The sequence below is a fragment of the Brassica napus genome, chromosome A6, assembly GCF_020379485.1.
Source record: "Brassica napus cultivar Da-Ae chromosome A6, Da-Ae, whole genome shotgun sequence".
In the NCBI taxonomy this organism is placed as follows: Eukaryota; Viridiplantae; Streptophyta; class Magnoliopsida; order Brassicales; family Brassicaceae; genus Brassica; species Brassica napus.
This window is the reverse complement of record NC_063439.1, coordinates 15,845,118-15,862,668: the sequence shown is the minus strand read 5'-3', so window position 1 is coordinate 15,862,668 and position 17,551 is coordinate 15,845,118. Positions and strand designations below refer to the sequence as shown.

At 41.3% G+C, this 17,551-nt stretch overlaps 1 protein-coding gene across 2 annotated transcripts; it reads left to right on the top strand.

The window, feature by feature from the left end:
- Nucleotides 1–1,562: 1,562 nt before the first annotated feature.
- LOC106347647 (arogenate dehydratase 4, chloroplastic) lies at nt 1,563–4,353 on the top strand. Of its 2 annotated transcripts, none has more exons than XM_013787238.3 (2): nt 1,563–2,611; nt 3,777–4,353. In XM_013787238.3, exons 1-2 carry the CDS (start codon nt 1,795–1,797, stop codon nt 4,232–4,234), a joined length of 1,275 nt encoding a protein of 424 aa, XP_013642692.1. In that variant the 5' UTR covers nt 1,563–1,794; the 3' UTR covers nt 4,235–4,353. The 2 variants fall into 2 exon arrangements, with proteins under 2 accessions (XP_013642692.1, XP_013642693.1); XM_013787239.3 differs by having other exon boundaries at nt 1,563–2,616; nt 3,782–4,353.
- Nucleotides 4,354–17,551: the final 13,198 nt, after the last annotated feature.

Genomic DNA, 17,551 nt, shown 5'->3' with positions numbered 1-17,551 from the left:
CGAATATTTCAACCCAGTATCCCTCTTGGTTCTCTAGGTCTCTAAATCTATATGCACTACCAGAATAAACGGTCATCTCCATCTTGGTTCCCTGCATAATCAAGTTTTAGTTTGCATTGTTGCATTTTATTAGAAAATTAAGAGAATGATTTTACAGATACAGCCTCATCCACTAGTATATAACTCCAATTGGATCCACAACCAGAAACATAGGATCTGAAAGAATGGATCCTGAGTATTTTAACTCTAAAATGCCATGACGTGATGCTAGTGTTATACACAACATTAGCAAGCATATTGTAGTGTGCCATATTGTTAGAAACCTGAGAGATTATGTGTCGTTTCTTTGCTTTTCGGTGAATTATGTGTTATGTTTTGCAAAGAAATGTTAGTGGGAGAGAGCAAACTGTATATATGTAATGGGAGAGAAGGAGAGGATTAAATGGAGTGGAGTTTAAATTTAGTGACTTGACTAAACATTACAGGCAGAAGATATAGACAAATGTAATCATAATTATCTCCAAAAGAGGCGACTGTTCTGGAGAAAAGTTTTGTATGTTAGAGGATCACTAAATCAAAGGTTTTATCACCTCCTCCAAATAAATTAACTTATATATCTCTCACTAATAATCATTTTATTTTCTCTGTTCATTACAGTTTAGGAAGACACATGGAGAACTTGAATTTGGCTTCCCTCCCTCCTTCGATCATTCATCAGATTCTCTCCGAGGTAGTAGCAAACAATATCTGCGACGTCGGCCAAATATGTAGATGGTATGATGAACTTAGCATTTAGCATTGATCATAGATGATTGGTTCACAACTATTCTGGTTTTACTCGTGAACATGTTGATCAGATATCTCACATGATCACTACTCAGGAAGTATCAGGCTATTGGGATCACGATAAATATGGGATGTTTTGGTCTCTATTTGAAAGAATAGATGCTAACGTCTCTTCTCATTTGCTTGCTGGTGCTCCAAAATAGAAGAACATGTGTTTGTAGTCTCCACAGATGGATCAAAAACAAAGCGGAGATGTGATCATTGTTTATGGAAGTATGCAGCCTAGACCTTCTGCAATGAAATATATTCGACTGCTTATGAGTGGCCAATTAAAGATTATTTATGCGTTGACATGTATTTTTTTAACAAAAGGTACTCTCAAAAACCTTAATATAATTTATGTACTCTTAATAGTACAATAAACAAATTAAAAAGACAAACAAATAATAAGTCTCAGTGACACAGCAAGCAACATCACGAACTATATCAATCACATGATTATTAACACAGTTTAGTCCTTCATAAGTGAAGAACAATGCATACACCGTTCATCATCATACTCTAACCCTATAACAATAAAAAAAACTTGAAAAACAATGATCAACCCAAAACGTAAAATTCATAACTACAATAACCCGAACAAATATTGAGATGAAACAAGAACTTTATCCACACCTCCGCGCTTGTCCTTAATTAGGTTTCAGGGCCTAAAATTCTCAGGAATTTTACGGAATTCGATAAGGTGTGCAATTCGATTAAACAGCCCTTGTGGTAGGTGAAGAATTTTACGGAATTTCCTCAACAATGCTTCAAGACTTTTTTTTTCTAAACAAAAAAGTTTCTTCAATTAGTTTTAAATGTTATAAGACCACCAATCATCTTCTCAACTCTCTCTCAGCTTGGGCTTCTCTTTCATACGAAAGAACTCAAAGCTTCAAAACTTAATATCGTTAATGCGCCGTCAGTTTACTCTTAAATTCATATTATCATCTTACCATCATTAACAAAATGCAAGCCGCTACGTCGTGTGATCTCAAGTTCCGATCAACAAATCTGACGGCTAGTACTGCACGTCCCACCAACGGGATGTCAAAGCGCGTGAATGTCCTATGCGGTTACAGGTCGATGCCGTTCAGCTTCCGCAACGGCGTCTCCGTGAGCCGAGCAGATTGGCAAAGCTCAAGCGCCATTTTATCAAGCAAAGTTGCTTCTGTAGAAGATCCCGGTGGTTTAGCTGACAAAATCGCCGTCGTTAATGGTCACAAGAACGGCTCCGTCGATCTCAGCCTCGTTCCCGTCGAGACAACCAACGGAAAACTATCCCAGGTTCAACCGTTAACGATCACCGATCTATCTCCGGCTCCGTTGCATGGGTCTAACCTCCGAGTAGCTTATCAAGGAGTTCCCGGAGCTTACTCGGAGGCAGCCGCCGGAAAAGCATATCCAAATTGCGAAGCCATTCCATGCGACCAATTCGACGTCGCTTTTCAGGCGGTGGAGCTTTGGATTGCCGATAGAGCCGTTCTTCCCGTGGAGAATTCACTCGGTGGTTCAATCCACAGGAATTACGATCTCCTCCTCCGTCACCGTCTCCACATCGTCGGCGAAGTTCAGATTCCAGTCCACCATTGTCTCCTCGCGCTTCCGGGTGTCCGAACAGACTGCGTCTCGCGAGTGATATCTCACCCACAGGCGCTGGCTCAGACAGAACGATCACTCGACAACCTCACCCCACGCGCGGCACGTGAGGCCTTCCACGATACGGCGGCTGCAGCAGAGTATATAGCCGCTAACAACCTCCATGACACTGCAGCTGTGGCGAGCGCACGCTATTGGAGAGAAGATCCCACATCGAATATATGAAAGGGACTTGAGTAATATATAAGTGACTTGGGTCAATCCACTAATTGCCAATTGGTTTTGAGTTGGAAGCCCATAATAAACCCAAATTTATCATGGTATCAGAGCCCAGATCCTAATAAGTTAAACCCCTAATTAATATTAACCCTACCCGACCGGGTATATAGGTCGTAATTGACTCGCTCGACCGAGTATAACTGTCTTAAAAAGTTTCCTTATATATTACTCAATACCCTCCCTCGAGATAATGGTGCGTATAACCATTAATCTCGCAGAATCCATCATACCCCCTCCGAAATCATGCTTTATTTTCGAGCGATCTCGGCGGAACTGAGCCTTCTATGGGCCATCAGCTAATGGGATGATCTGGCCACTGTCCGGGCCGGATTAATGGGTCAGGGTATTGGGCCTGCTCTGATACCATGATAAATTTGGGTTTATTATGGGCTTCCAACTCAAAACCAATTGGCAATTAGTGGATTGACCCAAGTCACTTATATATTACTCAAGTCCCTTTCATATATTCGATGTGGGATCTTCTCTCCAATACCCTCCCTCGAGATAATGGTGCGTATAACCATTAATCTCGCTGAATCCATCATACCCCCTCCGAAATCATGCTTTATTTTCTAGCGATCTCGGCGGAACTGAGCCTTCTATGGGCCATCAGCTAATGGGATGATCGGGCCACTGTCCGGGCCGGATTAATGGGTCAGGGTATTGGGCCCGCTCTGATACCATGATAAGTTTCCTGGGCTTCCAACTTAAAACCAATTGGCAATTAGTGGATTGATCCAAGTCACTTATATATTACTCAAGTCCCTTTCATATATTTGATGTGGGATCTTCTCTCCAATACCCTCCCTCGAGATAATGGTGCGTATAACCATTAATCTCGCAGAATCCATCATACCCCCTCCGAAATCATGCTTTTATTTTCTAGCGATCTCGGCGGAACTGAGCCTTCTATGGGCCATCAGCTAATGGGATGATCGGGCCACTGTCCGGGCCGGATTAATGGGTCAGGGTATTGGGCCCGCTCTGATACCATGATAAGTTTCTTGGACTTCCAACTTAAAACTAATTGGCGATTAGTGGATTGGCCCAAGTCCCTTATATATTACTCAATACACGCGCCGCGGAGCTCTACAACCTCCAGATTTTAGCTGACGGAATACAAGACGACACGGGAAACGTCACGCGGTTCCTGATGTTGGCGCGTGAACCAATTATACCACGCACAGACAGGCCTTTCAAAACTAGCATCGTCTTTGCGGCTCAAGAACACAAAGGAACCAGTGTCCTCTTCAAAGTCCTCTCCGCCTTCGCTTTCCGAAACATCAGCTTGACCAAGATCGAGTCGCGGCCGCACCACAACCGCCCTCTCAGGGTTGTCGGAGACGGGAGCTTCGGGACGGCGAAGAACTTTGAGTATATGTTCTACGTTGATTTCGAGGCGTCCATGGCGGAAACGCGTGCACAGAACGCGCTTTCAGAGGTTCAGGAGTACACGTCTTTCCTAAGGGTGCTGGGAAGTTACCCCATGGATATGACGCCATGGTCCATGTCACCCACCGAAGATGCATGATTCATCGAACATAAAGTAAACGCACCAATAAGTTTATTAAATTAGAATTTCTTTTTGTGTGAAATTTGTAATATACAATGAAATTAAACGAACAATTAAAATTTGTTTTCACGTGGTCATTAGGAGAATATAAATTAAACGAACAATGTTATTACAGACGAGATATCTTAAAGTGATGGACGTTAATGTTACGACATCTCTCACTGATTTTATTTTATAAGTTTTCTTTTTAATTCAAAAAAGCCAGAAACAAAAATTAGTTGCTAAATTCTCTTTACGCAACTGATAAAACTCGAACTTATCATCTCTATTTTGTTATATCGTTATGTTGTTTGTGGTTTAGCCAAACCAATTTGTACCAAACCAAATTGTACCCTTTATGGGTTTTAATGGAAAATAAGTTGACAAAAAAAAAAAAGTTCACTCGATTGTAACCAACCAAGAAAATAATTGTGTAGAATTACAGAAGTAAAAATTAACTGTTTAGAAGAGAATTTTTTTTTTTGTTCAAAGAAGACAAATTTTTGTTTGAAGTTCTATTCAGACAAGAAGCCTCCATTGTTGAACTTGAAATATTTTTTTCAGTATTGACAAGTGTGTGTCGATATTATTAAGAGTATTTTCTGTGAACTAGTGAATATTATTTTTAAAAGAACAAGTGAAAGTTTCCTGTAAATTTCTATGTATTTATAATAAAAAAATACAAGTCAAAATCACGTGTAAAATATCATGGGTTTGATTTGACGCAAACCAACCAGCTTTGCCGTTTGATTTCTAGGTAAGTCACAAGAAATTGGCAACACAATTTCTTAAACACAATTTCTTAGAAACTTACATGGATGTTATTAGGGTAGAGTATTTTAATTTGCTGTTGTCAAATTTGAATAGTAACGACATAAAAATTATATAATTCATCTAGGACCTAGCTGCGCTTTACTTTTGTTTTTTCATAGGTAGAGAGCGTCTAAAATTGTTTGATTAATGGCGCAAACCCTAATAATTTGGTTCTGTGACCAATTGTTTGAACATCCAAGCTGACCATCGAGCAAGACCAGAGGTCGACATTCAGAGAAAATAATCGATCGATGCATGTCTTGTGACATCGATTGATAGCGAAGCGCGCATAAACCCATTTGGTTACAACCGACGTAGAGTCCAAGACTTCACCAAATTACAAGATTGCTCCTGACGAGTTGTTAACCTAATATTTATAGCTTGCCAATATGTTTTTAGGCAAAGTGTGTTTTCTTGTTCTCTTGTTTTCACAACAAAAGGTTTTCTAGGATTTAGTATAGTTGGAGAGAAGATCCAAAGAGATTTGTGATTGGAATTCCATTATTATCTATTCTATATCTATGCAGTTTTTATACCTTATTGTTTCTATGAATTGCTTAGCTATGTCTGAGTAGTTCTACTGTTAGGTTTTTGGGTTCAAATAGGTTATGAGGGATTAGCCCCAACTATAGATTGCTAGTTGTGATATTCATCAATAGGATTGTCATTAATGCATGTTTTTGGTTTAGCTAGCTAGAACTTTGATGTAGGCATTGTAGGTACAAATTTCACCCTGAATCCGTCCTAGTTGAGGTAGGATTGTTAGAGTAAGGCGAAAGCTGATCTAGTAAGCCTAGTGAGCACTATTCAAATCGCGCGTAAAGCTTGACTAAGAGTGCGTTGATCGATATTCTTATAGAATAATCGATCGACGGTGCAAAAGGTATATCAATCGATATTCTTCTAGAATCATCGATCGACACTTTCTAATTGGTCCGACCTACTGTTGAGACCATTAGATCTGGTCAATAGACAAACCTAGAAAGCGAACGCTGATCGGTTTGTTCTCAACTGATTGAGCTCTATTATATCATGAATACAACTATTAAGCATCTGTAGGATTATAATCATGATTACCTGAATAGAAACCCGAAGTCTAGCTATTTCATTTAAGTGTCAAAAACCCAAACAAACCAACCGAGCAACTACTTTGCTCACAGCTTGCTATTTACATTTAAACATAATCAACCTAGCTTAATCACTCTGATTAGATTTATTAGGTTCCCTAGCTCCTTCTTGATTCGATCCCTAAGTACTACAATTGAACATATTATTTGAGACAGTAGTTCACTCCTTAGGGTAATTTGAGTGAGATCAAATTTGGCGCTGTTGCCGGGGAGCTTTGATCGCCTATGGATCTAGTCTGATTTAGTCTAGGTTACTTCTTTAAACCTCTTTCTGACATAAATTTTTTTTCTTGTCTTTCAAGTGTATGCCCAGCAATACCAAAAGTAACAAAGAAACACCACTACTATTCTCAACAGATCATGCAAGCGTGCAACGTTCGATCCGTAAAGGAAGACGCTCCTCATCGATCGACAACAACAATAGTTTGTCGATCGACACTTGCCAACCACCGTCGACCCAGACACAAATTTTGTTGATCCACACTCGCTCACCACCATCGACCGAAGCTAATCTTCCGTCGACCGATATCTTCCATCCGACATTGATCGATACTTCATCCCGAACATCGATCGATACCGAGCCTCGAGTAATGGCTGCGAATTTTGTTCTTGTACAAGATGTGAATGGAGACCTGCATGACCATGAAGGCCATCTGCGTAATGCAGCAGGCCAGAGGATAGATGCTCATGGGACTGTAATCCTTGTAGATGAGGCTGCTCGACCAAGAACGTTGGCTGATTATAACCGTCCAGATCAGTTTTATGCCAACAAATTAGCTATTCGTCCTCCAGCTATCCAGAGAGGCGATTTCGAGTTGAAGCCGCAATACTACACACTCGTGGGACAGACACCTTACTATGGGTTATCTTACGAGCATCTTATGACCCATCTGGAGAGGTACGAGAATCTTATATCTGCTATCAAGGTCAATGGAGTCCCTGAGGACTACCTGTTCTGCAAGCTCTTCAAGTACTCACTTGCTGGAGAGGCTTCACATTGGCTTAAGCAGTTGCCACCTGGATCTTTTACATCATGGGCCGACATCAAGAACACATTCATGCATAAATTCTTTGATGAGGAACATGTTGTACGCAGGAGCCTACATAGTCATTCAGAAGCTCCTGGATCTGATTCAAGTCTTACCAAAGAGATTGTCCACACCATGGATTCAATGAAGTGCAGCTGCTCAGCACTTTCTTCAGAGGCATCACAGTGCAATATCAGATGGATCTTGATGCGTCTAACGAAGGGAACTTCAACACTAAGAATCCATATGAGGTTGTGAGACTTATTGAGAACTTGGCATCCATCAATAGCATCAAAAACACTGATTTTGAGAGAAGGAAATCTGCAGCTATCCTTGAGAAGGAGCAGATGGACGAGGTGAAAGCAACATTGGACAGTGTTCACAAGCTTCTCAGGAAGAAGGTTTGCTTAGTAGAGGATGCATATGCTGTAGATACAGAGGATAAAGCAGAAGTAGAGGAGGATGTGAACTTCATCAGTGGAACTGGATTCCAGAGGTCTGGAAACCAGAGTGGAAACGAAAAACTTCTATGGAAATGGATAGATGAGTAAATTCAACCAGAGTTCGCAGTACCAGAAACCCTACAACCAAAACTACAGTAGCAACAACAACATAAGTAATGGAAACTCATCTTACTAGAAACCACCACCACAAACTCAGGAGAGCAATATATTAGCAATGATTGATCGGGTCCTTGAAGGACAGCAGAACCTGACGGTGGATTTCAATGAGAAGATTGATTCTCTCTACAAAAATCTGAACACAAAGTTTGAGACATTGAGCACTCATGTGAAGAAGCTGGAGATGCAGGTTGTTCAAACATGAGAAGTTGTTAAGTGGCAAGAAGCATTAGCAAGGGGGACATGAGATGATGCAATGAAACACCACGTGAATGCCATCATAGATGATGATTTTTGGCAAGTGGTGAAGCATGAGAGGCTGGAAGAAGGAGATTTTGAAGTAGAAAGTTCGATGAGTTTTGGCGGATCGCTTCGATCGACATTAGACTTCGAACATCGATCGACGGACTTCACAACCAGAACCGATCGACAAGCTTTCCAGAGCATCGATCGACGAAACCTACAAAGTCGATTGCATCGTGACCCACGAGGAGTTCGCAGCAAGACACCCACATCCACCCAGCCCTTTTCATGTCAACATCAATCAGCATAATGAGGCAGCCATCAATCGAGAGACCACCACAGATCGACAAACTTCAGCACCCATCAATCACGAGCGGCTCTCACATTCCGAGTGCAGTTGCCAAAGATCAACATCGCACGAATCAATGCACTCAGGCCACAACCAAAACCTTTAGCTAACCTACCAGAGACCACCAGTACACATTCAGAAGATGCACCAGAACCTATGCAAGTTGATAAGGCTACTATGGGGAGAACCTTGAGGAAACGAAAGGAAAAGGTTGCTAAGCATCTAAAGAGGAGAGCTAATGAGAAAGAGATGGAAAGTTTTCTTAAGAGAGTCCTTAGGATTCTACTGGAGAAACCTTTCGAGGAAGCTTACGTTACCAACATACTGTGGATGTTCTTCAGAGAGACCAAGGAGGCTGAAGAGTACAGAATGTTCCATCAGGTCAAAGATAAGATGAAGAATAGGACTACACTGAAGAAGAAGAGTGATCCTGTGAAGTTTGCAATACCATGTCTGGTGAAAGGTATTGAGTTTCCACATGCATTATATGACACATGAGCATCAGTCAGCATTCTACCTAGGGTTATGGCAGACCAGCTAGGTCTGAAGGTAGAGCCTTCCAAGGAATCATTCACTTTTGTGGATTGTTCTCAGAAGAACTCATGAGGAATTATTAGAGACTTTGAGGTGCCAGATTGGTAATGCCATAGTTTCAGTAGATTTCCATATCTTGGATATCAAGCTGAACTAGAACTCTTCTTTATTACTTGGAAGAGATTTCTTGTCAACAGTAGGAGCAGTATGCAACATCCAAACCAACCAGTTGTGCCTGACGCTCATAGACCCGCACTTCTACTATGATCCAATTCCAATTATAAAGCCACATAAATCCTCCAGAAGAATCGAAGATGATCCATGACTCAGAGCAGCATGTCATTGTGGAGCTGAGTATGAAACATCGTACTGAGAATCGATCGAGACTCACACCACAACATCGATCGACAGTTTCAACCATCATAAATCGATCGACAATCACCTCGAAGAATCGATCAATAGTAGTTCAGACGATGTCATAGAAGATTTCCAGAAGGTTCTATTGACAGTTAGGAGAATGACTATTACAATCCCTTTTTTGCAGTAGACACTGCAACACCGTCAGACATAGATAATCTGCAGACAAAGGAGTATGATGAGGATTACGAGGAGGAATGAGCTATAGAGTATCATGCTCTTCTTACAGAAGAATATAGACTTCTCCACCATTCCTATAGGATAAGGAATGCAACGTTGATCGACAGAGGTTAAACCACATCGATCGACACTCATTATCACCAGAGAAACCGTACACGAGCATCAACCGACATCGCCAACTACACATCGATCGACAATGGAGTTGACCATGCACAAGAAGAAAACTATTCAACTGGAAGTTGGGCAGATGATCAATATCACGAGAGCTATGCAGTAGAAATAATAATACATGAGCCACGAGCAGATGAGTTGCATGAAGGCTTCACTACCGAGGAACTGTTCAACCACTGAGAACGTTCAGATACAGATTCACTCTCTGCAGAAGCTTGTGGAAAAGGCACTCGTTTCTATCGTCCCCTCACCAGAGCTAAACGCCCATCGATCGACAACTTCCAAAACCACCATCCAAAGTAAGTGAAAAAGCTAAACAAAATAATGACTATCGAACACCGGATGAGTTTGGGGACCAAGAAGGCCATGCAAGAGCAATGGATGGACGACTTCTACAAATATCCAGAGAGGACATTGCAGACATCCTTTAGATGGCTAACGGAGCATAAAATCTCTTCATGCAACAACGCAACACTTCAGAGCACCAGCAGAGAGTTACAAACGAGTTCTATGACACAGCTGGTGGAGTAGATGATCGTTTCAAGCCAAAGTATCGTCAACATACTCGATCATCGATCGACATGAGAGTTACCAGCGATCGACAAACGTCTGGAGTTTGGAAAAATAGCCTACGACCGTGATAGAATAAGGAGATTCTACTGGGAACAGAAGGATGAGTATGGAGTCTACAGAGATAAAAACGGACGTGCACGAGGTGTAGATGGACACATCATCCATGTATCCAAGGATGATATCAGAAATCTTATGGAAAGAGCCTCAATGGATGAGCACAAATACATATGTCTTCCAGAGAATGCAAGGTCAATCACACAGACAAGCTACTACCAGAGATCTACACCAAGGATGCTTTATGGAATCTGTGGAGCTTAGGGAAAGAACGAAGATGACTTACAGATGAAGCTTGATGGTGTCTACTACCCATTGAATGATAACATTAGTTGGTTGACTACATTCATGCATGAGCTGAGGCAAGACATAGCTAGAATGCAGACACATTATGTGGCCGAAGCAACTACACCAGCATCAATCGACAAAAACATCTCATCGTCGATCGACGATGACCAATCACCATCAATCCGACGAAGTCTAAACCTGATTTTTACACCATAGCAGAGATTGATCAGATGGTGGAAAAAATCTACGGGACTCTGGGAGAATCAGAAGACACCCTTGACAGGAGATGTGATGACATCTATTTCCCTTGGGACATCACCATCAGTTCTTTGACTTCTCAGACAGAACCAATGCAGAGGGAGATAGTGTAGATTCCGAGATGCATCGCGAGTCATCCAGAGGCATCGACATCGATTGACATACGCATCAAACTATCGATCGACAGTCACAGTAGAACATCAATTGACGAAGCCACACCAACAGACCGAGGAAAGTTAGTAACAAAAGTTACATCATATATATCTGATACAATCAACCATGAAGACGAGCTCTTAGATGAAACATACTCCACACTTGTAAGACATCAGTTCAAACTTGAATGTCTTGGAGACAGATTGCAGAAGATAGAGAATACAACTACAACAATAAAAGACAAATGGCACATAGGAGACAAGGTAATGAGTGACTTCACTGATACATGGTTCCACAAGAGCATAGAAGAGATAGAGACTTGCTTACCAGAAAGTACATGCTTTCCACATTACTAGAAAAATCCCCTCCAAAGTCAAGCTAAATGACTATAACAAAACGATGAATGGGAGGCAACTCACTATTAGGTAATTTTTATTGGTTTTGATTAGTTTAGTACTTATGTTAGTTTTTGAATTTTTTTTCTGGTAAAAGAAAACAAAAAACAGATCCGAGTAGACAATTGCCACGAATATCGATCGACATATATTCCGGTCTAGTATATCGTTCTTACTTGTTAAATTGAGTCCATTTGCTTTAGGTATTACCATCCCTCCGACTGAATTTACACTGGGGACAATGTAGTTTAAGTGTGGGGGGGGGGGGAGGAAGGTTTACTGATATTGATTTATTTCATGAGTCTTATTGTTGGGGTAAAAAACGGTTATCTCGAAATCAACGTCTAAAACTGGATTCTTGTACGAAAGCTTTCTCGACAAACTCTCAACAGAAGTTCTCGAAGCAAAAGAATCAAGAAAAAGTGGATCTCGGAATCAGACGAGCAGTCCAACTCTCCAAATGGGAGAGTTGGATCGGCCATACCGTCCAACTCGCCAAATGGGCGAGTTGGATCCATCACACCATTCAACTCGTCAAATGGGCGATTTGGATCCATCACACCATCCAGTTCGCCCATTTGGCGAGTTGGATCAATTCTTGTTGCCGTGGACTGGACCTCATGCCCTTTACCGAGCCTCGTTAGATCAATCATTCGTTTCGTATCGATCGGAGTTACCATTGGAGCTTTATAATAAGAACCGTGAGAACTCGTTTTCCGAATAAAGTTTACGGCTCTCATATAAAAGACGACGGTTGGCTTAACAATATACTCGTTTAACTTACGAGGAGTGTGAACTTCTTCAGAAAACCGACGTCGCGTCAAGAACCGTTCTTTCGAAGAAATCGTAAAAAATACTTAAAGTCGGAAAACGGCCCAAAGAGGCCTACAACACAGCTAAAGGCTCACTTATGATTTCGTAAACAAAGCCAAGCCCAACGATACTATAACGGCCTATCTTTACTTGCAGAGGAAGATAAATCTCACGAAATCGGAAGATAATGTGAAGTTTCCAGGATAATGATGAAGATCAGAAAGAAAAGGAATATTTTCGTGAAGAGATAAACTCGACCTAGGGGCAGAAAAGGAAGTGAAAACCGACTTAGAAGGCATATATAAGAGGAGCCAAGGCGAAGGGCGCGAGAGAGAGAGAGATTCTTAGACCTAGAAAAAACGCGGCTAGCTTAGAAAACTTAGAATTTAGGCGGCTCGATTTTTACTTAGACTCTTTTCGTCTTTGTTCTGGGACTGACTTAGCTAGCAAAACTCTGTCCGTCTTGTCTCTCAAAAATCCTGTAACTTTGTTCTTATCAATCAATTCTACCCCTCTGTGCATTTTACTTTCAATATTCTATTGTCCTTGTCTCTTTCATTTTTCGTGTGTTTTCGCAGATAATCCGGGACCTCTGGAAAATTAGGGGTTTCCTAACTTTCCTTATTTTACAGAAAATTGACAGTGTAGATTTTGGTTCCCACAGTTTGGCGCTAGAAGGAGGGGTGGGGGGTCGGATTCTCTAACTCTAAAATCACCGAACAACTGAGACACGATATGCCTAATCAAACGGGTAGCTATGTCATCGCCTTCAAGGAAAGAGCAACGATTGATCCGATTAAACCTCTCAACGATCTCCTCGTAACTGAGCTGACAATACAGAATATCGATGTCGCAAAGATATTGGTTGACACCGGAAGCTCGGTTGATATCATCTTCAAAAACACCCTCGAAAGAGTGGAAATAAATCCCTCCGAAATCGCGGAAGATCCAAACCCGATAGTAGGACTCTCGAGGGAAGCTACCATGACTCTCGGCACAATCAACCTCTCGGTTAAAGCCGGCAGCATGACGAAAATCGTGGAGTTCTTGGTCATTGATCGACCCACATCGTATAACGCGATCGTAGGAACTCCATGGCTGAATTCCATGCAAGAAGTCCTGTCAACATACCATATGTACCTCAAATTCCCAACCCCTCGCGGGATTTAGACCATCTGGGGAGATCAAAGAATCTCAAAAGTCTGCTTCGCTGCAGAATTAAAGCGAAAAAACTCATCGGCCGAGTTTCCGCCTCAAAAGAAAAAGAAATTGTCTGTCGTTGACAACGCTCTAGAATAAGATAAAACCAAAATCTTTTGGCAATCACGGTCAGCAAAAGCTTTGGAAGCAAAAAACGAGCTGACATGCGAGCCCGTAATCTGAGTATGCTTAGACGAAGCATTCCCAGATCGCTGCATGGAAATCGGCGCAAACCTGAGCGAATCTGTAAAAACGGAGCTCATAGCTTGTCTGGAAAAGAACTTGCACACGTTCGCATGGGGCGCATAAGACATGCTGGGGATTGACATCAAGCTAACATGCCACGAGCTGAACGTCGACCCGACTTTCAAACCTGTCAAACAAAAAAACGAAAGTTGGGACCCGAACGCGCAGGTGCGGTTAGGGACGAGGTAAAAAAATTCCTCAAAGTCGGATCCATAACAAAGGTGAGATATCCTGACTGGCTCGCTAACCCAGTCGTTGTCAAAAAGAAAAATGGAAAGTGGCAAGTGTGCGTCGACTTCACCGATCTCAATAAGGCATGTCCAAAGGATAGCTTCCCACTGCCACACCTCGATCGCTTGGTCGAAGCAACGGCCGGGAACAAACTCATGTCCTTCATGGACGCATTCTTCGGGTATAATCAAATCATGATGAACCCTGATGATCAAGAGAAAACTGCATTTATTACTGACCGCAACACTTACTGCTACAGGGTAATGTCGTTCGGTCTTAAGAGTGCTGGCACGACTTATCAATGACTCGTCAACCGTATGTTCTCCGAATAACTCGGAAAAACAATGGCTGTGTATATTGATGACATGCTCGTGAAATCCGTCAAAGTGCAGGATCATATCACTCACCTCCAAGAATGCTTCGAAAGGCTAAACCTGCATAATATGAAACTTAATCCCGTAAAATGTCGGTTTGCAGTAACATCGGGAGAATTCCTAGGGTATCTCGTTACTTTACGAGGAATCGAGACCAATCCTAAACAAATCACCGCGCTGATCAAGATGGCATCCCCGAGAACGAAGCGAGAGGTACAAAGATTGACCGGGAGAGTCGCGACGATCAATCGCTTTATCTCGCGGTCAACGGATAAGTGTTTACCTTTCTACGACAAATTGAAGGGGAATAAGAAATTCGAGTGGACCGAAGAATGCAAAAAAGCTTTCCAACAGCTGAAACACTACTTCACAAAATATGAAGGTAATTGCTCTTTGGCTTTCATAGAACTGTTACGATCAGATAAACACCATTGGAGAAGATGATAACACAGAAATATTAGTGGCAAAAATATAAGCAAAAGGAAAAACACGGATTTATTTGTTCGTCATAACAGAGCATGGACTTGTGAGGAAGGAGAAAGAAGAAAAGAAAAAAAAAAGGTTAATCGGATGTTTACAAGGGTATTTTTGCATATATTTATATGTTGAATATCACTATCAAATTTTTTTTAGTTTTTTTTTTTACAACAAAAGGCTAAAGAGAAACTAAGTAGATTCCTGATCCAAGAGCCACCTCGGGGGAATCGAATCAACATAAACCATAGCTGCAGGCTGATTTCTAGCACCTCGTGCTAGCTTGTCTGCCATTGTGTTTTGTGCCCTCGGAATATGCTGAATAGTAAAGGGATGAAAAAATTCCTTACATCGCAGAAACTCCTCCATATGTGTAGTGAACGCCGGCCATTCTGTTGGTGTAGACACCATCTTCACCAGTTGAGAGCAGTCGGTTGCAAACACCACTTCTGATATTCGTAGGGTCTTCATGCACTCCATCGCCCATATCAACGCTTCACATTCAGCATGTAAATGTGATAAAATTTTGCGAATAGACATGGCACCCATCATAGTATCAGTTGATCCACCTGTTTTATAAACCCATCGTTGTCCTGTGCACACGTCTTGTGCCCTCCATGCTCCATCTATATGACACCTACTTATATCATATATGACGACCCCTCATTTGGAGATTCCTTGGTCTGTGAATCCGCCCACATAACACTTTCTATTTCCGCAGTTCGGAGGAGCTCAAAAGGATCCCTTGTCTGATTCTTATAAATTTTTCCATTCCGGTTTTTCCAAATAAACCATAAAATCCAGGGAAAGCAGCTCGAATCTGGTTCTTTTGGTAGCCGCCAAAATAGATAATCCATATTTGTAAAAATAGATGAGGTCGGGAAAATCCCTGGGCAAGACAAAACATTAGACAACGCCCAAATTTGAAGTGCGAAAGGGCATTCAAAAAAGACATGATTAATAGATTCTACTTCAGCTCCACACAACTGACATTGGGTATCACAATTAATACTACGTGAGTGTAGATTCTTATACACTGGTAAGCAACCGGAAATTATTTGCCAGACAAAGTGTTGCAATTTTGGTGAACACTGCAGTTTTCAAGACTGTGCCAATAAAGGTTTGGTATTTGGTCCCATATCATTAATTGGTTCACCCATGTCAGGATATGATTTCGCAGTACGATATCCAGATTACACTGTATATCTACCATGGTCCGTAAAATGCCAACCATAAGAATCTGGCTTAGGATTCCTACTGATAGCTAAACTCAGTATAGTACTCACATCGTCCTGGCGGACATATGCATTGAGTAAATCCAGGTTCCAAGATAGATCAACTCGATTAATGAGATCCTCCACCTTAAGTAATGGATTCAGGAATTGATTTGAAAATTTTGAGGTTGCTGACCTCGGGAGAGGAGCGGAGATCCAATGATCATTCCATACTGAAATGCTTGAACCTGTTCCCACTCTTTTCATTAGCCCTTTATTAACCAGAGATCTAGCGGATGTAATACTTCTCCACCCATACGAGGGAGAGTATGATCTGATTGGATGCAAAGGATCGGACTTCCGATAATATCGTCCTTTGAAAACTCTTGCAAAAAGCCGTATTAAAATTTTGAATATCTCTAAAACCGATGTCCCCTTCAGCTTTATCCTTACACAACTTTTCCCACGAAAACAAATGCATACCTTTGGAATTGCCGCTGCCACCCCACCAAAAATGAGCAACTGTACTCGTAATTTTCTTCGTCACCGTTTTCGGTAAACGAAAACAAGACATCACATGGGTTGGCATAGGAGATGCCACTGATTTAATTAAAACCTCCTTGCAACCCTTAGTGATGAATCGAAGAGTCCAATGGTTAACCTTATTATTAACCCTTTCATTAAGAAAACCAAAAATCTGTATTTTAGAGCCACCAAGACTCTCTGGAATCCCAAATATGTTCCCATACCACCTTGTGTAGTTATACCCAATATATGTTGTACCTCCAGCCGTGCTACTTCAGGGACCTTATGTCCAAACTGTATGGATGATTTCGAAAAATTAATCTGTTGTCATGATGCACATTCATAGTCTTTCAAAATCTGTAGAATGACCTCACACTTTTGCCTATCTGCTTTACAGAAAAATAGACTGTCATCCGCAAATAATAAATGAGAGATTGTCGGACTTCCACGTGCAATTTTTAACCCAGTGAGTAATTTTTCCTCTTCTTTCTTTCTAATATTTGCAATCAATGCTTCAGTACACAAAATAAATAAATAAGGCGACAAAGGATCCCCTTGTCTCAAACCTCTATTTGGTATAATATGTCCTTTTGGTTGACCATTGATCAAAACTTTGTACTGTACCGAAGAAATGCAAGACATTATCCGAGAAACCCATCGTTGTGCAAAACCCAGCTTTAGTAAAACAGCCTCAATGAAAGGCCATTCAACTCTATCATATGCCTTACTCATATCCGTTTTTATAGCCAGAAATTTCTCTTTACATGAATTATTTGTTTTCAACCCATGAAACATCTCTTGTGCAATTAAAATATTATCAGAGATCAATCTCCCAGAAACAAAAGCAGATTGTGTTTCCGAGATCAGGTGAGGTAATAAACCCTTCAACCTTTGACACAACACCTTCGAAATAATTTTATACCCTACATTACATAAACTGATGGGTCGTAGTTCCGTCATTCTACTTGGCCGCAAAGTCTTTGGAATAAGATAAATATTGGTCATATTTATTCTTT